This window comes from Episyrphus balteatus, chromosome 1 (genome assembly GCF_945859705.1).
Source record: "Episyrphus balteatus chromosome 1, idEpiBalt1.1, whole genome shotgun sequence".
Classification (NCBI taxonomy): domain Eukaryota; kingdom Metazoa; phylum Arthropoda; class Insecta; order Diptera; family Syrphidae; genus Episyrphus; species Episyrphus balteatus.
In genome coordinates, this window is record NC_079134.1 from 115,856,608 (window position 1) to 115,880,212 (window position 23,605).

A 23,605-nucleotide genomic window follows, 5' to 3' on the forward strand; every position below is an offset into this window, starting at 1 on the left:
TCCCAGTGTGGTTCACCATCTCGAAGACAGCCATGAAGGAGCTTCAAATATTTGAAAGGAAGATACTCAGGATCTGCACCGGCCTGCACTTCGACCGACAGCGGCGGAAATACTACAGGAACGAACATCTCTACTCCGAAGCCAACATGATGCCACTGGACAAATACCTAGTTCTCTCGGCGAAGAGACTAGTGAGGAACACCATCGACCACCCGAATCAGCTAATGAGAAGGATGACCACAGAACAACGACATCCAGAGCCAAGATACCTCAGCGTGATGGAAACTCTAGATGACAACATACTCATGGACAACGAGGAGGCAGTCTCGTTCTACGCTGACACTGGGTCAGCCTTCTACCGCGGCTAAACACCACTCCCCCCAACCCACACCAAAACCACCATGGACAACCGGGAATGAACACCCTGAGAACGATAAAGTCAGCCGACTTTTAATTTAAATTTTTTTTGACATGTACTTTATTATTTATAAATTGTTAACCCTAAGACACTGTATAACGTTAGGCCCCCTATGTGCCAACAAATGTAAAATTATCATAAGTTTATCATATTAGTTATAAGTCAAAATTGTATATATATATTGTTCAATAAACCAAACTTAAACTTAAACTTAAAAACGGTGAGCTCACAGTTCTCGTTCAATCGTCATAGTGTTCAGTTACTACAACAGTGAAGTGAAGTGAAATTAAAAATGCCGCCCAAGACTAGTGGTAAAGCAGCAAAGAAGGCCGGAAAGGCACAAAAAAATATCACCAAGACCGATAAGAAGAAGAAGCGCAAGAGGAAGGAAAGCTACGCAATCTACATTTACAAAGTACTCAAGCAAGTACATCCCGACACTGGTATTTCATCGAAAGCCATGAGCATCATGAACAGTTTTGTAAATGATATCTTCGAAAGGATTGCCGCTGAAGCTTCGCGTTTAGCTCACTACAATAAACGCTCAACAATCACAAGTCGGGAGATCCAAACTGCCGTGCGATTGTTGTTGCCTGGTGAACTTGCCAAGCACGCTGTTAGTGAAGGAACTAAGGCAGTTACCAAATACACAAGCTCGAAGTAATTTATTTACTGAATTTCTTCAATAAATGGCCCTTTTCAGGGCCGCAAAAATATCAAAAAGAGATACCAACCAAATTCACAAAAAAAATCTATGAATTCAATTAGGGAATTTATATTGAAAAAATAAAATTAAATCATTCTATTCTCGCATTGATTTTGTTTGAGAAAATTATGTAGCGTCGATATGTTTTTTTTTTTTTTGAGAAAACTAAGTAGGTATCGTCGACATGTTTTTTTTTTTTATTTCTTTTGAGAAAGCTATGCAGCGTCGTCGGTCGTCGCCATGTTTTTTTTCTCGAGAAAACTATCTACTATCGACATTTTTTTTAAGAATATTGTAGCATCGACATAATTAAACTGAAATAAATTTGTAATAAAATTGAAAATCATCACATTCTTCGCATTTAAATTCTAAAATTGTTTGCAGTTTGAATAAAAATCATAGACTGCATACAAAAAAAAACCTAAACTAAAACTGTTCTGTTTGGATTTGAAGGAAAAACCTACTTCTTTTCTTTGTTTTTTTTTTTCAATTTGTAGCAATTGAAGTTTAAATCTCTTTGAAAAAAAATTTGTAGTCCTGAAAAGGACTGTGGTTTTGTATATTAATTTCAAATTTATATTGAAATTACTTCTTAGCCTTCTTGGCAGCAACCGCCTTTTTGGGTTTAGCTGCAGATGCTGTCGCTGATTTTGCTTTTGGTACTTTTGGCTTGGGAGCAGCGGCCTTTGCTTTAGTTGGTTTAGCTTTGACTGCTGTAGTTTTCTTAGCACTTTTTACCTTTGGCTTTTCTACCTTCTTTTTATCGGCAGTCTTTTTTGTAGTGGCAGCAGCTTTCTTCACTTTCTTCTCACCAGCAGGGTTCTTCAATTTTTTGTCACCAGCTGCAGCGGCTTTTGGTTTAGCAGCAGATTTTTTCTTCTCGGCGGACTTTGCTTTTGGTTCCTTGCTTGCTAATGCAGACAATTTGAAAGAACCAGCAGCACCCTTTCCTTTTGTTTGCACTAATTTACCACTAATCACAGCACTTTTCAAGTATTTTTTGATAAATGGAGCAAGTTTTTGAACGTCCACCTTGTAAGTAGCTGCGATGTATTTTTTGATAGCCAACAACGAAGAGCCACCACGTTCCTTCAATGTCTTGATGGCGGCATCAACCATTTGCTGAGTAGGAGGATGAGTTGGAGTTGATTTTGGTTTCTTTGAACCACTGGCAGCAGCCTTCTTGGGTTTTTTTTCTGCAACAACGGCAGGAGATGCAGCGACAGTATCGGACATTTTGATTTTTTTATTAAAATATAACTTTCAATATAATAAAACACTTTTAAGAATTCACTTTTTTTTTGGTAATCTTCAAGCGAAATATCAACTCATAGACTTGAATTGATGAGAATCAACGAGAACGAAGGTATACAAAATTTTCATTTATTTGAACGCTTTTACACTGTTGCATCCTTAGGTTAGTCTGAAAAAGTTAAGATTTTTCATATTTTTAGCTAGAATTTTACAAAAAAACTAATAAACTATATTCATACAATATAATAGTTTATTATTTAAATATTTTTTCCAAAAAATAACTTCCAGTTATGGCACAAACTACATTTGAAGTCAATGATTGATGTTTTTTTTTCAATACTTACGTTTAAGAACGCTTATAATTTAACAACAAAATATATTTTCTTATCAAAATTAACTTTTTTATATTGTTAATAGTTCAACTAACTAAATTGTTGCAAAATTTGAGCAAAAAACAATAACATTTCTTTTAAAATCAATTAAAACTATTTGAGTAATGAAACGCGTCTTTCACTTTCTCTAGGCGGTGGCATTTTGTTACAAAATTAGTTTTTCATTTATACAATGACAAAACAAACAAAATATATCATTAAAAATTACTTAATAAATAAATAATCACATAAATATCAATTTTACATCAAAATAACAATATTTTTTGTTATTTTTGTACTTGTAAATGCAACCATTCGATCGCACCGTATAGGTAGTGTATGAAACATACAAAATTCACCCTGCATACACTCGCTCCAAGAATAATAAAAATTATAATAAAAACATATTAAAAAACATCAAAAATATTAAATATTTATGTGTCAAATAATGACATTTTGTGTTTTATGTACATATACAACGTATAAAATACATAATTTTTGTTTAGTCAAACATTCCATTCCAGGTACAGCTGTATGCATGAAAAAAAAACTCTGCAAGAATCATAACATTTTGTCGATGTAATCAATGGACCTAACAAACAAATTTTATAGCGTAAAAATAATATAATTAAGCAAAAAAATAATTAAATTTCATGTTTCAGGCATATATGCATCAATTCCAACGCATATAATTTGTTTATTTAAACATTCCATCTAAGGTTTTCTTCAAGAAAAAAAAAGCAAACCTACTATGCAGCTTCTTTTGCAAGAATTATGAAATTCAACAGATAGGAACGTGTATCCAATGGAATAAATAAACTTAAATAATGTTCCTACAAGCTACCTACATACATATTTCTTAAATTCTAAGAAAAATGTAAAAAAAAAAGCATATCTGCTAAATATTTCGCCTAAAAAGTATTTATCCCCTGCTAGAGGCGCAGATTGAAGAAAAAATAAAACAATAAACCTAGCTATATTTATTCCAACTAATTTTCAATATGCAATTATTGAATGAAATTGGTTTGTATCTCTTTGAAATTATTTGTGGTCCTGAAAAGGACCGTTTTTTAATATAGCGTGTTAAAATCTTAAGCACGTTCACCACGGATGCGTCTGGCCAATTGGATGTCCTTTGGCATAATGGTTACACGCTTGGCATGAATAGCGCACAAGTTGGTATCTTCAAAAAGACCAACTAAGTAGGCTTCACTTGCTTCTTGAAGCGCCATAACAGCTGAGCTCTGGAAACGCAAATCAGTTTTGAAATCTTGTGCGATTTCACGAACTAAACGTTGGAAAGGCAATTTGCGGATCAACAATTCAGTACTCTTCTGATAACGACGGATTTCACGAAGAGCCACAGTTCCGGGACGATAACGATGTGGTTTCTTTACACCTCCGGTGGCTGGAGCACTTTTACGAGCTGCTTTAGTAGCCAGTTGCTTCCTGGGAGCCTTTCCACCAGTCGATTTACGAGCAGTTTGCTTTGTACGAGCCATTTTTCACAATTTTTTTTTTTATTCACACTTGAACTAGACACAATCACTAAATAACTCTGAAAAATTTTAAAAATCTTCTTTATCAATACGAGCCTAAATTTGTCTCCGTTCAGTTGTTTTTTTCATTCTCAAAAGAATTTCCAATTGGAGAGGCAAGAAAAAATAGCATAAATAATGTGGCAGTTGTAGCGCAAAACACAGTCATTCAGTGTTCAACATTCAGTGCGCACACACCGTTAGCGGAAGTTTACTAAAAATCCACCCCTAATAAAAATATATAAAATTTAACTCAGGTATACCTGCGGGCTACCTGTGTTAATCCAATCGTTACCCTGAGTAATTCTCGGAACAAAGGTTTTTTTTAAAATAAGTGTTTCGTTTATCCAGTGTAATAAAATCATTAAGTGAAGTTAAGCCGGATATGGGAGAACCATTTAATCTGGAGCTAGCATTTGCTTCCCTTGAAGCTTTGCTGACCCAGATGGTCAACAACCTGGGTCATGAATATGCACCCAGAATAGCTGATACCTTCAGCAAATTTGTCGTCATCAAGGCAAAAGACAACGACAACGAAGACATCGCCAACATGGAGGTCGAAGACTCGACGAGTGAGTCATCCAGTGACGAAGATGACCCAGTACGCTCGGAAGGGAGCATTACTGAAGAAGAGGAAATCGTCCAAACACCTCCACCCATCCTGACATCAAGCTCGGAGGACGAGTTTCCCTTACCTGGTCAGAAGAGACTTCGTAAAGGGAAAAAAAACAAGGACAACACACCCAAACGGCCCCAACCTGAAGGAAAGATTGAGAAGCCAAAGGAACCAGAAAAAGAAGAAGTAGCAGCACCATCATCAGCAGCCGACATCCCGCCAATAACACCAACACCATCAGCCGCCATCCCCGTGAAAGCAACAACATCTGCAGCCACCAACCAAGCAGTAGCAGCCCCCCAGCCTCAGAAGACAACCACAGCTGCCGCCACCGTCAACCCAGGTAAAGGTCCTGGAATGCCCCCGATATTTTGTTTCTCGGGCAATGTCGCCGAAATAAGGAGACATTGTAACGCCAACAAAATATCGGTTACATTTAAAAACCGAAACACGAAGACAACAATTATCAGCACCCAGGACAGGACATCTTTTGAAGCAGTGAAGAGCCATCTACGGACAATGAAGATCCAGTTCAACACGTTCACGCCAAGGGAAGACAGGAAGAACCTCCTGTTACTTAAGAACATCCACTTCACGTGTGAGCCACTTGACGTCGAAGAAGAACTCCGGATCGAAGGGATCCCAGTTGTCAAAGTGACCCTTTTCAAATCGAGGAGGACAAAGACGAAGGTATACAACAACTTTGTTGTGGAGGTTGCGAAGTCTAGCGACATCAATGAGGTCTGCGCTAAGACTCTCATTATGAACCAGAGGGTCTACTGGGAGCGGCTCAAGTCCAATGAAATTGTCCAGTGCCGAAACTGTCAGCGTTTCGGACATGTAGCCACCAACTGTGGCCGCCAATACGTTTGCGTGAAGTGCAAAGAAGCCCACGAGCCCGGACAATGCAAGAGGAAGGAGAACACTGGACTCGATGTTTGGTGTGCCAACTGCCAGAAGGAAGGACATCCAGCCAGTTTCAAGGGCTGCCCCACTCTTAAGGCCCGCCTCACTGAGAGGAACAAGATCGCTGCTGAGAAGAAGGCGCAGAAGGAGATCGTCGCCAAATCAGCCTGCGTACTTACCCGCCCAGCGGTCAGCTATGCAGCAAGAGCGAAGCTCAATCTACCACCCGGACCAACAGCAGCTAAGCCGAATGCACCACCCGCAGCGAAGCCAAGGACTCCAGCCAAAACCATCCCTGCGAAGAAAGCGCCAGTGAAACCATCTTCAGGATCCATGAACCTCAACAATGAAGTCCAGCGGCTCCTTGGATCCAACCTCATCGCCCTCATGGATAAAGCCCGGAATGCCGTACCACCCAACTACAACCAACTGAGTGACAACGAGAAGTCCGCGGTCTTGGCCGCCTTTGTCTTCACAGTATGTCACTAAAGAAGCTCCGCATCCTGACGTATAACGTAAACTCGTTATACAGCCTAGAGAAGAGGACGTCATTTAACCTGTTTATGAAGAGCAACACCCCCGATATAGCCCTCATCAGTGAGACGAAGGTCACCAAAAGGAATAACATCAACATCAAAGGATACAAGACGTACCGCCAGGACAAAAACGAGGACCGCGTTGGAACAGCTATCTTCATAAAGGACAAACTCTCCCCCAATGCAGCAGAAGTCATCATCCCCGGACTGCGGACCAGCGAAGCCACCGCCATCAAGATGACCATTGGAGGGGGTGAGACCCTTACAATCATCAGCGCTTACTTCAAGTGCGCCTCCTTGACAGCAAATATCCAAAGTGACCTGCACATACTCAACGGTTTCCTGAAGAGAAGCACTTACGGCATCATTGGCGGCGATTTCAACGCGAGACATACCCTATGGTCGGATGAACTAGTCAACCGAGAAGGCAGAGCCATCGTGGACTGGATGGAGCAGAACTGCGGCGAGCATTCCCTGGTGGTTATATCCCAGCCGAAACCGACCTTCCCAAGAACACCATCGACGTTGGACTTCTTCCTGGCTTCCTCAAACCTTGTGCACATACTTCCGGAATTCCGGAATTATATGTGTACTTTGGTCCCGAGTGATTCAGACCATGAAGCTGTTCAACTATCTATTAATCTAAGCCAACCTATTCCTTTTATTTCAGAACCTCCTGAGAACTTCATCAACTTCAGAAAGCTGGATATTGAGAGACTACACAAGGACATCGAGGACAATATTACCCTTCCACCGTCAAACAGGAACCTGCTGGATATGGAAATAGACGCAGCGATAGACAACCTCCAACACGCCGTTTCTGAAGCCCTGGAAAAGCAAAAGAAGCCGATGACATCAAGGGACAGGTACCAGCATCTTCCGGAATACATACAGAACTTGTATGCTCACAGGCAGCGGCTGAGGAAAAGGCTCCAGCGGATCCACCATAGAGAGCTGAACACTACCAACACCAGCTACCAGACAGTTTGGAATGAGCTGCAACAAACTAACATCATGTTCCGGAACTCCATCCAGCACTACAACAATATCCAGTTCCAGAAGAGGCTGCAAGACATCAAGCCGGGACCGGACGCTTTCAAGAACATCAACAGTATCATCGGAAAACAGCCACAGATGCCAGAAACCATCATCAGCAACAACGTAGAAGCAACCTCAACCCAAGACAAGGTTGAAGCATTCGCTAACTACTTCGAGGGAAACTTCAAGCCGAACCCACCAACTGATCCACCGTTCCTACAAGAGGTCGAGACATCAATTCAGCAGACCCTACAGCCAAATCCAGCCATAATCAGCTTCGATGACACCAACCCAGCCAGTGATCCCACCAATTGCCCACAACTATGCAGTCTAGAGGAGGTTGCAGAGATCATCGGCAAAGCCAAGCCAAAGAAATCAGCTGGACCAGATGGAGTCTCCAACTATATCATCAAGAGGTTTCCAGAAGTTGTCATGATTTTCCTCACAATCATCCTCAACAACTGCATCAACAACTGCTACTTCCCCCGGACGTGGAAAACAGCGAAGATTGTGGCAATCCCGAAGAAAGGTGCATCCAACCTGGTATCCAACTACAGGCCAATTTCACTGCTCAACAACATCAGCAAATTACTGGAAGAAGTAATCCTCCGGAGACTGAAGAAATTCTGCAGTGACAATTCCATCATCCCTGACATGCAGTTTGGCTTTCGAGAAAAGCACTCAACGCTGCATCCACTACTGAAGTTCCAACACGACCTCACCACATCCCTCAACAGTCATCGTGCCACCGTCGGTTGCTTTCTGGATGTCGAGAAAGCCTTTGACAGCGTTTGGATAGAAGGCCTAATACACAAATTACACGTATTACAGGTACCTCCGCCACTAATAAAAATTCTTTTTTCTTTTCTTTCTTTCAGGAATTTTTTCGTTCAAATCGACAACTTGAAATCCAACGTGAAGAACATCGGAGCCGGAGTCGCCCAAGGCTCAAAACTTGGCCCCTTCCTCTACAGCCTGATGACTTCCGACCAACCGGTCCCAATTGGATGTGAGAACCTGCTCTATGCCGACGACTCGCTTACTTATGCATCATCAATGTCATCGCTCCTCGCTGTCCGAAAAGTAGAGGCCCACATCAGCAGACTCTTCAACTTCTACAAGAAATGGGGCATCCGCATCAACACATCCAAATCGGAACTTGTCTGCTTCAGGAGACCTACCAATAATGGTGGAAGCCGCTCAGCAGGCGTTTGCAGAAATTTAGTGCTGAACCTCCCTGACGGATCCACCATAGCTGCCAAACAGAACGTGAAGTACCTGGGAATCCAATTCAACGAGCTGCTAAGGTTCAACCCACACTCAAGGAACGTATTGAGAAAAGCCAACTGGGCCTTCCACCGCGTTTACCCACTGATGAAGAAGAGAGCAGGACTCAGTAAGCCAACGAAGTTACTGATATACAAGCAGCTCATAAGACCAGTCATCAGCTACTCTTTCCCAGTCTGGTTCACCATCTCGAAGACAGCCATGAAGGAGCTTCAAGTATTTGAAAGGAAGATACTCAGGATCTGCACCGGCCTGCACTTCGACCGACAGCGGCGGAAATACTACAGGAACGAACATCTCTACTCCGAAGCCAACATGATGCCACTGGACAAATACCTAGTTCTCTCGGCGAAGAGACTAGTGAGGAACACCATCGACCACCCGAATCAGCTAATGAGAAGGATGACCAGAGAACAACGACATCCAGAGCCAAGATACCTCAGCGTGATGGAAACTCTAGATGACAACATACTCATGGACAACGAGGAGGCAGTCTCGTTCTACGCTGACACTGGGTCAGCCTTCTACCGAGGCTAAACACCACTCCCCCCAACCCACTCCAAAACCACCATTGACAACCGGGAATGAACACCCTGAGAACGATAAAGTCAGCCGACTTTTAATTTAAATTTTTTTTAGACATGTACTTTATTATTTATAAATTGTTAACCTTAAGTCAATGTATAACGTTAGGCCCCCTATGTGCCAACAAATGTAAAATTATCATAAGTTTATCATATTAGTTATAAGTCACAATTGTATATATATAATGTTCAATAAACCAAACTTAACTAACTAGCGCAAAACACAGTTCAACAGTGACTTTTGTGCGGTGAATATCAAATTATCTTAAAGAAAAATGACTGGTCGTGGTAAAGGAGGAAAAGGTTTGGGCAAAGGTGGCGCTAAACGTCATCGTAAAGTGTTGCGTGATAATATCCAAGGTATTACCAAACCAGCAATTCGTCGATTGGCTCGTCGTGGTGGTGTAAAACGTATTTCTGGTCTGATTTACGAAGAAACTCGTGGTGTTCTAAAAGTGTTCCTGGAAAATGTTATCCGTGATGCTGTTACTTACACTGAACACGCCAAGCGTAAGACCGTCACCGCCATGGATGTAGTTTACGCTTTGAAGAGACAAGGGCGTACTCTTTATGGTTTCGGAGGTTAGTTTCCTCTCGTTTAAAAACAAACAATCGGTCCTTTTCAGGACCACAATAAAATCTTAAATTGATATACACTTAAATTTTACTATTTTAAAATTCATACGTATTGATCGTCTGAAATAAAAAAAAAATTGATTGAAACGAACAAGAAAATAAACAAAAATTGTTTCAAATATTTGAATCTACATATACAAATATGTATATGTATGTAGAAATCTGAAAAAAAATATATGAAGACAGAAAATAAAATGAAGAAAAAGAAAATGGCTACCTGTGGTAAATAAAATTATTTTTTTTACCTAGCTTTGACGCGCCTGAAATAATTTCAAATCATAAAGTAATTGATAAATTCTTAGAAAAGAAAAATAATTAAAATATTATTGCTTTTCAAACGAACAAATCGATTATTGCAAGTCAAACAAATCCAAATCCATTTTAGTACCTTTTTATGAATCGTTTACCTAGGCATATTTTTGTAAGTATCTTAAATACATACAAATGAGCATTTTTTTTTAATTTTTATTCAAACTAAGCTATTTTGTATGTGTTTGAGCATTTTTTTCTATTAAAAACAAACAAACAACAACAACAACATTTTAAATTAATAAAGGTTCGTAATGAAAAAAACTGATTTATCTCTCGTAGAAATGGTTTGTCGTCCTGAAAAGGACGGTTTTTTTGTGTTTCTTGTTCTTGCAGCACAATACCAAATTTAGGCACTCTTTTCGGTTTTCTTTGGCAACAAAACAGCTTGGATATTGGGAAGAACACCACCTTGAGCAATTGTTACACCAGAAAGCAATTTGTTCAATTCTTCGTCATTACGGATGGCCAATTGCAAATGACGGGGGATGATTCTTGTTTTCTTGTTGTCACGAGCAGCATTTCCCGCCAATTCCAAAACTTCAGCCGCCAAATATTCCATAACAGCTGCCAAATAAACTGGGGCACCAGCTCCGACGCGCTCAGCATAGTTACCCTTGCGGAGCAAACGATGGATACGACCAACAGGGAATTGAAGCCCAGCACGGTTTGAGCGGGACTTTGCCTTTCCCTTCACTTTTCCACCTTTACCACGACCAGACATTTTAAAACTTTTTATTTAGATTAAACAATTTAAGAGAAAAAGACTTGTTCACTTCAGCACTGCACACTGTATTCTGACCGAATCACAAATGCTCACTTTTATTTATACTCATTTTGCAGCTGCTCACACATCGAAAAAGCGGTGTGTAAAATTGACAACTGCTCGTACAAACAGGGAACATTAACTGGGGGAAATGTACGGTGAGCTCACAGTTCTCGTTCAATCGTCATAGTGTTCAGTTACTACAACAGTGAAGTGAAGTGAAATTAAAAATGCCGCCCAAGACTAGTGGTAAAGCAGCAAAGAAGGCCGGAAAGGCACAAAAAAATATCACCAAGACCGATAAGAAGAAGAAGCGCAAGAGGAAGGAAAGCTACGCAATCTACATTTACAAAGTACTCAAGCAAGTACATCCCGACACTGGTATTTCATCGAAAGCCATGAGCATCATGAACAGTTTTGTAAATGATATCTTCGAAAGGATTGCCGCTGAAGCTTCGCGTTTAGCTCACTACAATAAACGCTCAACAATCACAAGTCGGGAGATCCAAACTGCCGTGCGATTGTTGTTGCCTGGTGAACTTGCCAAGCACGCTGTTAGTGAAGGAACTAAGGCAGTTACCAAATACACAAGCTCGAAGTAATTTATTTACTGAATTTCTTCAATAAATGGCCCTTTTCAGGGCCGCAAAAATATCAAAAAGAGATACCAACCAAATTCACAAAAAAAATCTATGAATTCAATTAGGGAATTTATATTGAAAAAATAAAATTAAATCATTCTATTCTCGCATTGATTTTGTTTGAGAAAATTATGTAGCGTCGATATGTTTTTTTTTTTTTTGAGAAAACTAAGTAGGTATCGTCGACATGTTTTTTTTTTTTATTTCTTTTGAGAAAGCTATGCAGCGTCGTCGGTCGTCGCCATGTTTTTTTTCTCGAGAAAACTATCTACTATCGACATTTTTTTTAAGAATATTGTAGCATCGACATAATTAAACTGAAATAAATTTGTAATAAAATTGAAAATCATCACATTCTTCGCATTTAAATTCTAAAATTGTTTGCAGTTTGAATAAAAATCATAGACTGCATACAAAAAAAAACCTAAACTAAAACTGTTCTGTTTGGATTTGAAGGAAAAACCTACTTCTTTTCTTTGTTTTTTTTTTTCAATTTGTAGCAATTGAAGTTTAAATCTCTTTGAAAAAAAATTTGTAGTCCTGAAAAGGACTGTGGTTTTGTATATTAATTTCAAATTTATATTGAAATTACTTCTTAGCCTTCTTGGCAGCAACCGCCTTTTTGGGTTTAGCTGCAGATGCTGTCGCTGATTTTGCTTTTGGTACTTTTGGCTTGGGAGCAGCGGCCTTTGCTTTAGTTGGTTTAGCTTTGACTGCTGTAGTTTTCTTAGCACTTTTTACCTTTGGCTTTTCTACCTTCTTTTTATCGGCAGTCTTTTTTGTAGTGGCAGCAGCTTTCTTCACTTTCTTCTCACCAGCAGGGTTCTTCAATTTTTTGTCACCAGCTGCAGCGGCTTTTGGTTTAGCAGCAGATTTTTTCTTCTCGGCGGACTTTGCTTTTGGTTCCTTGCTTGCTAATGCAGACAATTTGAAAGAACCAGCAGCACCCTTTCCTTTTGTTTGCACTAATTTACCACTAATCACAGCACTTTTCAAGTATTTTTTGATAAATGGAGCAAGTTTTTGAACGTCCACCTTGTAAGTAGCTGCGATGTATTTTTTGATAGCCAACAACGAAGAGCCACCACGTTCCTTCAATGTCTTGATGGCGGCATCAACCATTTGCTGAGTAGGAGGATGAGTTGGAGTTGATTTTGGTTTCTTTGAACCACTGGCAGCAGCCTTCTTGGGTTTTTTTTCTGCAACAACGGCAGGAGATGCAGCGACAGTATCGGACATTTTGATTTTTTTATTAAAATATAACTTTCAATATAATAAAACACTTTTAAGAATTCACTTTTTTTTTGGTAATCTTCAAGCGAAATATCAACTCATAGACTTGAATTGATGAGAATCAACGAGAACGAAGGTATACAAAATTTTCATTTATTTGAACGCTTTTACACTGTTGCATCCTTAGGTTAGTCTGAAAAAGTTAAGATTTTTCATATTTTTAGCTAGAATTTTACAAAAAAACTAATAAACTATATTCATACAATATAATAGTTTATTATTTAAATATTTTTTCCAAAAAATAACTTCCAGTTATGGCACAAACTACATTTGAAGTCAATGATTGATGTTTTTTTTTCAATACTTACGTTTAAGAACGCTTATAATTTAACAACAAAATATATTTTCTTATCAAAATTAACTTTTTTATATTGTTAATAGTTCAACTAACTAAATTGTTGCAAAATTTGAGCAAAAAACAATAACATTTCTTTTAAAATCAATTAAAACTATTTGAGTAATGAAACGCGTCTTTCACTTTCTCTAGGCGGTGGCATTTTGTTACAAAATTAGTTTTTCATTTATACAATGACAAAACAAACAAAATATATCATTAAAAATTACTTAATAAATAAATAATCACATAAATATCAATTTTACATCAAAATAACAATATTTTTTGTTATTTTTGTACTTGTAAATGCAACCATTCGATCGCACCGTATAGGTAGTGTATGAAACATACAAAATTCACCCTGCATACACTCGCTCCAAGAATAATAAAAATTATAATAAAAACATATTAAAAAACATCAAAAATATTAAATATTTATGTGTCAAATAATGACATTTTGTGTTTTATGTACATATACAACGTATAAAATACATAATTTTTGTTTAGTCAAACATTCCATTCCAGGTACAGCTGTATGCATGAAAAAAAAACTCTGCAAGAATCATAACATTTTGTCGATGTAATCAATGGACCTAACAAACAAATTTTATAGCGTAAAAATAATATAATTAAGCAAAAAAATAATTAAATTTCATGTTTCAGGCATATATGCATCAATTCCAACGCATATAATTTGTTTATTTAAACATTCCATCTAAGGTTTTCTTCAAGAAAAAAAAAGCAAACCTACTATGCAGCTTCTTTTGCAAGAATTATGAAATTCAACAGATAGGAACGTGTATCCAATGGAATAAATAAACTTAAATAATGTTCCTACAAGCTACCTACATACATATTTCTTAAATTCTAAGAAAAATGTAAAAAAAAAAGCATATCTGCTAAATATTTCGCCTAAAAAGTATTTATCCCCTGCTAGAGGCGCAGATTGAAGAAAAAATAAAACAATAAACCTAGCTATATTTATTCCAACTAATTTTCAATATGCAATTATTGAATGAAATTGGTTTGTATCTCTTTGAAATTATTTGTGGTCCTGAAAAGGACCGTTTTTTAATATAGCGTGTTAAAATCTTAAGCACGTTCACCACGGATGCGTCTGGCCAATTGGATGTCCTTTGGCATAATGGTTACACGCTTGGCATGAATAGCGCACAAGTTGGTATCTTCAAAAAGACCAACTAAGTAGGCTTCACTTGCTTCTTGAAGCGCCATAACAGCTGAGCTCTGGAAACGCAAATCAGTTTTGAAATCTTGTGCGATTTCACGAACTAAACGTTGGAAAGGCAATTTGCGGATCAACAATTCAGTACTCTTCTGATAACGACGGATTTCACGAAGAGCCACAGTTCCGGGACGATAACGATGTGGTTTCTTTACACCTCCGGTGGCTGGAGCACTTTTACGAGCTGCTTTAGTAGCCAGTTGCTTCCTGGGAGCCTTTCCACCAGTCGATTTACGAGCAGTTTGCTTTGTACGAGCCATTTTTCACAATTTTTTTTTTTATTCACACTTGAACTAGACACAATCACTAAATAACTCTGAAAAATTTTAAAAATCTTCTTTATCAATACGAGCCTAAATTTGTCTCCGTTCAGTTGTTTTTTTCATTCTCAAAAGAATTTCCAATTGGAGAGGCAAGAAAAAATAGCATAAATAATGTGGCAGTTGTAGCGCAAAACACAGTTCAACAGTGACTTTTGTGCGGTGAATATCAAATTATCTTAAAGAAAAATGACTGGTCGTGGTAAAGGAGGAAAAGGTTTGGGCAAAGGTGGCGCTAAACGTCATCGTAAAGTGTTGCGTGATAATATCCAAGGTATTACCAAACCAGCAATTCGTCGATTGGCTCGTCGTGGTGGTGTAAAACGTATTTCTGGTCTGATTTACGAAGAAACTCGTGGTGTTCTAAAAGTGTTCCTGGAAAATGTTATCCGTGATGCTGTTACTTACACTGAACACGCCAAGCGTAAGACCGTCACCGCCATGGATGTAGTTTACGCTTTGAAGAGACAAGGGCGTACTCTTTATGGTTTCGGAGGTTAGTTTCCTCTCGTTTAAAAACAAACAATCGGTCCTTTTCAGGACCACAATAAAATCTTAAATTGATATACACTTAAATTTTACTATTTTAAAATTCATACGTATTGATCGTCTGAAATAAAAAAAAAATTGATTGAAACGAACAAGAAAATAAAAAAAAATTGTTTCAAATATTTGAATCTACATATACAAATATGTATATGTATGTAGAAATCTGAAAAAAAATATATGAAGACAGAAAATAAAATGAAGAAAAAGAAAATGGCTACCTGTGGTAAATAAAATTATTTTTTTTACCTAGCTTTGACGCGCCTGAAATAATTTCAAATCATAAAGTAATTGATAAATTCTTAGAAAAGAAAAATAATTAAAATATTATTGCTTTTCAAACGAACAAATCGATTATTGCAAGTCAAACAAATCCAAATCCATTTTAGTACCTTTTTATGAATCGTTTACCTAGGCATATTTTTGTAAGTATCTTAAATACATACAAATGAGCATTTTTTTTTTTAATTTTTATTCAAACTAAGCTATTTTGTATGTGTTTGAGCATTTTTTTCTATTAAAAACAAACAAACAACAACAACAACAACATTTTAAATTAATAAAGGTTCGTAATGAAAAAAACTGATTTATCTCTCGTAGAAATGGTTTGTCGTCCTGAAAAGGACGGTTTTTTTGTGTTTCTTGTTCTTGCAGCACAATACCAAATTTAGGCACTCTTTTCGGTTTTCTTTGGCAACAAAACAGCTTGGATATTGGGAAGAACACCACCTTGAGCAATTGTTACACCAGAAAGCAATTTGTTCAATTCTTCGTCATTACGGATGGCCAATTGCAAATGACGGGGGATGATTCTTGTTTTCTTGTTGTCACGAGCAGCATTTCCCGCCAATTCCAAAACTTCAGCCGCCAAATATTCCATAACAGCTGCCAAATAAACTGGGGCACCAGCTCCGACGCGCTCAGCATAGTTACCCTTGCGGAGCAAACGATGGATACGACCAACAGGGAATTGAAGCCCAGCACGGTTTGAGCGGGACTTTGCCTTTCCCTTCACTTTTCCACCTTTACCACGACCAGACATTTTAAAACTTTTTATTTAGATTAAACAATTTAAGAGAAAAAGACTTGTTCACTTCAGCACTGCACACTGTATTCTGACCGAATCACAAATGCTCACTTTTATTTATACTCATTTTGCAGCTGCTCACACATCGAAAAAGCGGTGTGTAAAATTGACAACTGCTCGTACAAACAGGGAACATTAACTGGGGGAAATGTACGGTGAGCTCACACCAACCGGTCCCAATTGGATGTGAGAACCTGCTCTATGCCGACGACTCGCTTACTTATGCATCATCAATGTCATCGCTCCTCGCTGTCCGAAAAGTAGAGGCCCACATCAGCAGACTCTTCAACTTCTACAAGAAATGGGGCATCCGCATCAACACATCCAAATCGGAACTTGTCTGCTTCAGGAGACCTACCACTAATGGAGGAAGCCGCTCAGCAGGCGTTTGCAGAAATTTAGTGCTGAACCTCCCTGACGGATCCACCATAGCTGCCAAACAGAACGTGAAGTACCTGGGAATCCAATTCAACGAGCTGCTAAGGTTCAACCCACACTCAAGGAACGTGTTGAGAAAAGCCAACTGGGCCTTCCACCGCGTTTACCCACTGATGAAGAAGAGAGCAGGACTCAGTAAGCCAACGAAGTTACTGATATACAAGCAGCTCATAAGACCAGTCATCAGCTACTCCTTCCCAGTGTGGTTCACCATCTCGAAGACAGCCATGAAGGAGCTTCAAGTATTTGAAAGGAAGATACTCAGGATCTGCACCGGCCTGCACTTCGACCGACAGCGGCGGAAATACTACAGGAACGAACATCTCTACTCCGAAGCCAACATGATGCCACTGGACAAATACCTAGTTCTCTCGGCGAAGAGACTAGTGAGGAACACCATCGACCACCCGAATCAGCTAATGAGAAGGATGACCAGAGAACAACGACATCCAGAGCCAAGATACCTCAGCGTGATGGAAACTCTAGATGACAACATACTCATGGACAACGAGGAGGCAGTCTCGTTCTACGCTGACACTGGGTCAGCCTTCTACCGCGGCTAAACACCACTCCCCCCAACCCACTCCAAAACCACCATTGACAACCGGGAATGAACACCCTGAGAACGATAAAGTCAGCCGACTTTTAATTTAAATTTTTTTTAGACATGTACTTTATTATTTATAAATTGTTAACCTTAAGTCAATGTATAACGTTAGGCCCCCTATGTGCCAACAAATGTAAAATTATCATAAGTATATCATATTAGTTATAAGTCAAAATTGTATATATATATTGTTCAATAAACCAAACTTAAAACTTAAAAACGGTGAGCTCACAGTTCTCGTTCAATCGTCATAGTGTTCAGTTACTACAACAGTGAAGTGAAGTGAAATTAAAAATGCCGCCCAAGACTAGTGGTAAAGCAGCAAAGAAGGCCGGAAAGGCACAAAAAAATATCACCAAGACCGATAAGAAGAAGAAGCGCAAGAGGAAGGAAAGCTACGCAATCTACATTTACAAAGTACTCAAGCAAGTACATCCCGACACTGGTATTTCATCGAAAGCCATGAGCATCATGAACAGTTTTGTAAATGATATCTTCGAAAGGATTGCCGCTGAAGCTTCGCGTTTAGCTCACTACAATAAACGCTCAACAATCACAAGTCGGGAGATCCAAACTGCCGTGCGATTGTTGTTGCCTGGTGAACTTGCCAAGCACGCTGTTAGTGAAGGAACTAAGGCAGTTACCAAATACACAAGCTCGAAGTAATTTATTTACTGAATTTCTTCAATAAATGGCCCTTTTCAGGGCCGCAAAAATATCAAAAAGAGATACCAACCAAATTCACAAAAAAAATCTATGAATTCAATTAGGGAATTTATATTGAAAAAATAAAATTAAATCATTCTATTCTCGCATTGATTTTGTTTGAGAAAATTATGTAGCGTCGATATGTTTTTTTTTTTTTTGAGAAAACTAAGTAGGTATCGTCGACATGTTTTTTTTTTTTATTTCTTTTGAGAAAGCTATGCAGCGTCGTCGGTCGTCGCCATGTTTTTTTTCTCGAGAAAACTATCTACTATCGACATTTTTTTTAAGAATATTGTAGCATCGACATAATTAAACTGAAATAAATTTGTAATAAAATTGAAAATCATCACATTCTTCGCATTTAAATTCTAAAATTGTTTGCAGTTTGAATAAAAATCATAGACTGCATACAAAAAAAAACCTAAACTAAAACTGTTCTGTTTGGATTTGAAGGAAAAACCTACTTCTTTTCTTTGTTTTTTTTTTTCAATTTGTAGCAATTGAAGTTTAAATCTCTTTGAAAAAAAATTTGTAGTCCTGAAAAGGACTGTGGTTTTGTATATTAATTTCAAATTTATATTGAAATTACTTCTTAGCCTTCTTGGCAGCAACCGCCTTTTTGGGTTTAGCTGCAGATGCTGTCGCTGATTTTGCTTTTGGTACTTTTGGCTTGGGAGCAGCGGCCTTTGCTTTAGTTGGTTTAGCTTTGACTGCTGTAGTTTTCTTAGCACTTTTTACCTTTGGCTTTTCTACCTTCTTTTTATCGGCAGTCTTTTTTGTAGTGGCAGCAGCTTTCTTCACTTTCTTCTCACCAGCAGGGTTCTTCAATTTTTTGTCACCAGCTGCAGCGGCTTTTGGTTTAGCAGCAGATTTTTTCTTCTCGGCGGACTTTGCTTTTGGTTCCTTGCTTGCTAATGCAGACAATTTGAAAGAACCAGCAGCACCCTTTCCTTTTGTTTGCACTAATTTACCACTAATCACAGCACTTTTCAAGTATTTTTTGATAAATGGAGCAAGTTTTTGAACGTCCACCTTGTAAGTAGCTGCGATGTATTTTTTGATAGCCAACAACGAAGAGCCACCACGTTCCTTCAATGTCTTGATGGCGGCATCAACCATTTGCTGAGTAGGAGGATGAGTTGGAGTTGATTTTGGTTTCTTTGAACCACTGGCAGCAGCCTTCTTGGGTTTTTTTTCTGCAACAACGGCAGGAGATGCAGCGACAGTATCGGACATTTTGATTTTTTTATTAAAATATAACTTTCAATATAATAAAACACTTTTAAGAATTCACTTTTTTTTTGGTAATCTTCAAGCGAAATATCAACTCATAGACTTGAATTGATGAGAATCAACGAGAACGAAGGTATACAAAATTTTCATTTATTTGAACGCTTTTACACTGTTGCATCCTTAGGTTAGTCTGAAAAAGTAAAGATTTTTCATATTTTCAGCTAGAATTTTACAAAAAAACTAATAAACTATATTCATACAATATAATAGTTTATTATTTAAATATTTTTTCCAAAAAATAACTTCCAGTTATGGCACAAACTACATTTGAAGTCAATGATTGATGTTTTTTTTTCAATACTTACGTTTAAGAACGCTTATAATTTAACAACAAAATATATTTTCTTATCAAAATTAACTTTTTTATATTGTTAATAGTTCAACTAACTAAATTGTTGCAAAATTTGAGCAAAAAACAATAACATTTCTTTTAAAATCAATTAAAACTATTTGAGTAATGAAACGCGTCTTTCACTTTCTCTAGGCGGTGGCATTTTGTTACAAAATTAGTTTTTCATTTATACAATGACAAAACAAACAAAATATATCATTAAAAATTACTTAATAAATAAATAATCACATAAATATCAATTTTACATCAAAATAACAATATTTTTTGTTATTTTTGTACTTGTAAATGCAACCATTCGATCGCACCGTATAGGTAGTGTATGAAACATACAAAATTCACCCTGCATACACTCGCTCCAAGAATAATAAAAATTATAATAAAAACATATTAAAAAACATCAAAAATATTAAATATTTATGTGTCAAATAATGACATTTTGTGTTTTATGTACATATACAACGTATAAAATACATAATTTTTGTTTAGTCAAACATTCCATTCCAGGTACAGCTGTATGCATGAAAAAAAAACTCTGCAAGAATCATAACATTTTGTCGATGTAATCAATGGACCTAACAAACAAATTTTATAGCGTAAAAATAATATAATTAAGCAAAAAAATAATTAAATTTCATGTTTCAGGCATATATGCATCAATTCCAACGCATATAATTTGTTTATTTAAACATTCCATCTAAGGTTTTCTTCAAGAAAAAAAAAGCAAACCTACTATGCAGCTTCTTTTGCAAGAATTATGAAATTCAACAGATAGGAACGTGTATCCAATGGAATAAATAAACTTAAATAATGTTCCTACAAGCTACCTACATACATATTTCTTAAATTCTAAGAAAAATGTAAAAAAAAAAGCATATCTGCTAAATATTTCGCCTAAAAAGTATTTATCCCCTGCTAGAGGCGCAGATTGAAGAAAAAATAAAACAATAAACCTAGCTATATTTATTCCAACTAATTTTCAATATGCAATTATTGAATGAAATTGGTTTGTATCTCTTTGAAATTATTTGTGGTCCTGAAAAGGACCGTTTTTTAATATAGCGTGTTAAAATCTTAAGCACGTTCACCACGGATGCGTCTGGCCAATTGGATGTCCTTTGGCATAATGGTTACACGCTTGGCATGAATAGCGCACAAGTTGGTATCTTCAAAAAGACCAACTAAGTAGGCTTCACTTGCTTCTTGAAGCGCCATAACAGCTGAGCTCTGGAAACGCAAATCAGTTTTGAAATCTTGTGCGATTTCACGAACTAAACGTTGGAAAGGCAATTTGCGGATCAACAATTCAGTACTCTTCTGATAACGACGGATTTCACGAAGAGCCACAGTTCCGGGACGATAACGATGTGGTTTCTTTACACCTCCGGTGGCTGGAGCACTTTTACGAGCTGCTTTAGTAGCCAGTTGCTTCCTGGGAGCCTTTCCACCAGTCGATTTACGAGCAGTTTGCTTTGTACGAGCCATTTTTCACAATTTTTTTTTTTATTCACACTTGAACTAGACACAATCACTAAATAACTCTGAAAAATTTTAAAAATCTTCTTTATCAATACGAGCCTAAATTTGTCTCCGTTCAGTTGTTTTTTTCATTCTCAAAAGAATTTCCAATTGGAGAGGCAAGAAAAAATAGCATAAATAATGTGGCAGTTGTAGCGCAAAACACAGTTCAACAGTGACTTTTGTGCGGTGAATATCAAATTATCTTAAAGAAAAATGACTGGTCGTGGTAAAGGAGGAAAAGGTTTGGGCAAAGGTGGCGCTAAACGTCATCGTAAAGTGTTGCGTGATAATATCCAAGGTATTACCAAACCAGCAATTCGTCGATTGGCTCGTCGTGGTGGTGTAAAACGTATTTCTGGTCTGATTTACGAAGAAACTCGTGGTGTTCTAAAAGTGTTCCTGGAAAATGTTATCCGTGATGCTGTTACTTACACTGAACACGCCAAGCGTAAGACCGTCACCGCCATGGATGTAGTTTACGCTTTGAAGAGACAAGGGCGTACTCTTTATGGTTTCGGAGGTTAGTTTCCTCTCGTTTAAAAACAAACAATCGGTCCTTTTCAGGACCACAATAAAATCTTAAATTGATATACACTTAAATTTTACTATTTTAAAATTCATACGTATTGATCGTCTGAAATAAAAAAAAAATTGATTGAAACGAACAAGAAAATAAAAAAAAATTGTTTCAAATATTTGAATCTACATATACAAATATGTATATGTATGTAGAAATCTGAAAAAAAATATATGAAGACAGAAAATAAAATGAAGAAAAAGAAAATGGCTACCTGTGGTAAATAAAATTATTTTTTTTACCTAGCTTTGACGCGCCTGAAATAATTTCAAATCATAAAGTAATTGATAAATTCTTAGAAAAGAAAAATAATTAAAATATTATTGCTTTTCAAACGAACAAATCGATTATTGCAAGTCAAACAAATCCAAATCCATTTTAGTACCTTTTTATGAATCGTTTACCTAGGCATATTTTTGTAAGTATCTTAAATACATACAAATGAGCATTTTTTTTTTTAATTTTTATTCAAACTAAGCTATTTTGTATGTGTTTGAGCATTTTTTTCTATTAAAAACAAACAAACAACAACAACAACAACATTTTAAATTAATAAAGGTTCGTAATGAAAAAAACTGATTTATCTCTCGTAGAAATGGTTTGTCGTCCTGAAAAGGACGGTTTTTTTTTTTTTTGTGTTTCTTGTTCTTGCAGCACAATACCAAATTTAGGCACTCTTTTCGGTTTTCTTTGGCAACAAAACAGCTTGGATATTGGGAAGAACACCACCTTGAGCAATTGTTACACCAGAAAGCAATTTGTTCAATTCTTCGTCATTACGGATGGCCAATTGCAAATGACGGGGGATGATTCTTGTTTTCTTGTTGTCACGAGCAGCATTTCCCGCCAATTCCAAAACTTCAGCCGCCAAATATTCCATAACAGCTGCCAAATAAACTGGGGCACCAGCTCCGACGCGCTCAGCATAGTTACCCTTGCGGAGCAAACGATGGATACGACCAACAGGGAATTGAAGCCCAGCACGGTTTGAGCGGGACTTTGCCTTTCCCTTCACTTTTCCACCTTTACCACGACCAGACATTTTAAAACTTTTTATTTAGATTAAACAATTTAAGAGAAAAAGACTTGTTCACTTCAGCACTGCACACTGTATTCTGACCGAATCACAAATGCTCACTTTTATTTATACTCATTTTGCAGCTGCTCACACATCGAAAAAGCGGTGTGTAAAATTGACAACTGCTCGTACAAACAGGGAACATTAACTGGGGGAAATGTACGGTGAGCTCACACCAACCGGTCCCAATTGGATGTGAGAACCTGCTCTATGCCGACGACTCGCTTACTTATGCATCATCAATGTCATCGCTCCTCGCTGTCCGAAAAGTAGAGGCCCACATCAGCAGACTCTTCAACTTCTACAAGAAATGGGGCATCCGCATCAACACATCCAAATCGGAACTTGTCTGCTTCAGGAGACCTACCACTAATGGAGGAAGCCGCTCAGCAGGCGTTTGCAGAAATTTAGTGCTGAACCTCCCTGACGGATCCACCATAGCTGCCAAACAGAACGTGAAGTACCTGGGAATCCAATTCAACGAGCTGCTAAGGTTCAACCCACACTCAAGGAACGTGTTGAGAAAAGCCAACTGGGCCTTCCACCGCGTTTACCCACTGATGAAGAAGAGAGCAGGACTCAGTAAGCCAACGAAGTTACTGATA

At 37.7% G+C, this 23,605-nt stretch overlaps 8 protein-coding genes and 2 pseudogenes across 8 annotated transcripts; 6 read left to right on the plus strand and 4 right to left on the minus strand.

The window, feature by feature from the left end:
• The first annotated feature begins 701 nt into the window (after positions 1-701).
• LOC129905449 (histone H2B) lies at positions 702-1,082 on the plus strand. Its single transcript, XM_055980917.1, has one exon. The coding sequence runs from the start codon at positions 711-713 to the stop codon at positions 1,080-1,082; it is 372 nt and encodes a 123-aa protein (XP_055836892.1). The 5' UTR covers positions 702-710.
• An 8,447-nt stretch (positions 1,083-9,529) lies between these two features.
• LOC129905443 (histone H4-like) lies at positions 9,530-9,803 on the plus strand (annotated as a pseudogene).
• A 745-nt stretch (positions 9,804-10,548) lies between these two features.
• On the minus strand, positions 10,549-10,926 carry LOC129905456 (histone H2A). The gene has a single exon (XM_055980924.1). It carries the CDS (start codon positions 10,921-10,923, stop codon positions 10,549-10,551), a length of 375 nt encoding a protein of 124 aa, XP_055836899.1. The 5' UTR covers positions 10,924-10,926.
• Positions 10,927-11,195: 269 nt separating this feature from the next.
• On the plus strand, positions 11,196-11,567 carry LOC129905434 (histone H2B). Its single transcript, XM_055980906.1, has one exon. It carries the CDS (start codon positions 11,196-11,198, stop codon positions 11,565-11,567), a length of 372 nt encoding a protein of 123 aa, XP_055836881.1.
• A 627-nt stretch (positions 11,568-12,194) lies between these two features.
• Positions 12,195-12,806, minus strand: LOC129910097 (histone H1-like). Its single transcript, XM_055987364.1, has one exon. The coding sequence runs from the start codon at positions 12,726-12,728 to the stop codon at positions 12,195-12,197; it is 534 nt and encodes a 177-aa protein (XP_055843339.1). The 5' UTR covers positions 12,729-12,806.
• Positions 12,807-14,985: 2,179 nt separating this feature from the next.
• On the plus strand, positions 14,986-15,297 carry LOC129905438 (histone H4). The gene has a single exon (XM_055980910.1). The coding sequence runs from the start codon at positions 14,986-14,988 to the stop codon at positions 15,295-15,297; it is 312 nt and encodes a 103-aa protein (XP_055836885.1).
• Positions 15,298-16,009: 712 nt separating this feature from the next.
• LOC129905457 (histone H2A) lies at positions 16,010-16,387 on the minus strand. Its single transcript, XM_055980925.1, has one exon. The coding sequence runs from the start codon at positions 16,382-16,384 to the stop codon at positions 16,010-16,012; it is 375 nt and encodes a 124-aa protein (XP_055836900.1). The 5' UTR covers positions 16,385-16,387.
• A 1,372-nt stretch (positions 16,388-17,759) lies between these two features.
• Positions 17,760-18,140, plus strand: LOC129905450 (histone H2B). Its single transcript, XM_055980918.1, has one exon. It carries the CDS (start codon positions 17,769-17,771, stop codon positions 18,138-18,140), a length of 372 nt encoding a protein of 123 aa, XP_055836893.1. The 5' UTR covers positions 17,760-17,768.
• Positions 18,141-21,558: 3,418 nt separating this feature from the next.
• Positions 21,559-21,832, plus strand: LOC129905444 (histone H4-like; annotated as a pseudogene).
• A 757-nt stretch (positions 21,833-22,589) lies between these two features.
• Positions 22,590-22,967, minus strand: LOC129905458 (histone H2A). The gene has a single exon (XM_055980926.1). It carries the CDS (start codon positions 22,962-22,964, stop codon positions 22,590-22,592), a length of 375 nt encoding a protein of 124 aa, XP_055836901.1. The 5' UTR covers positions 22,965-22,967.
• Positions 22,968-23,605: the final 638 nt, after the last annotated feature.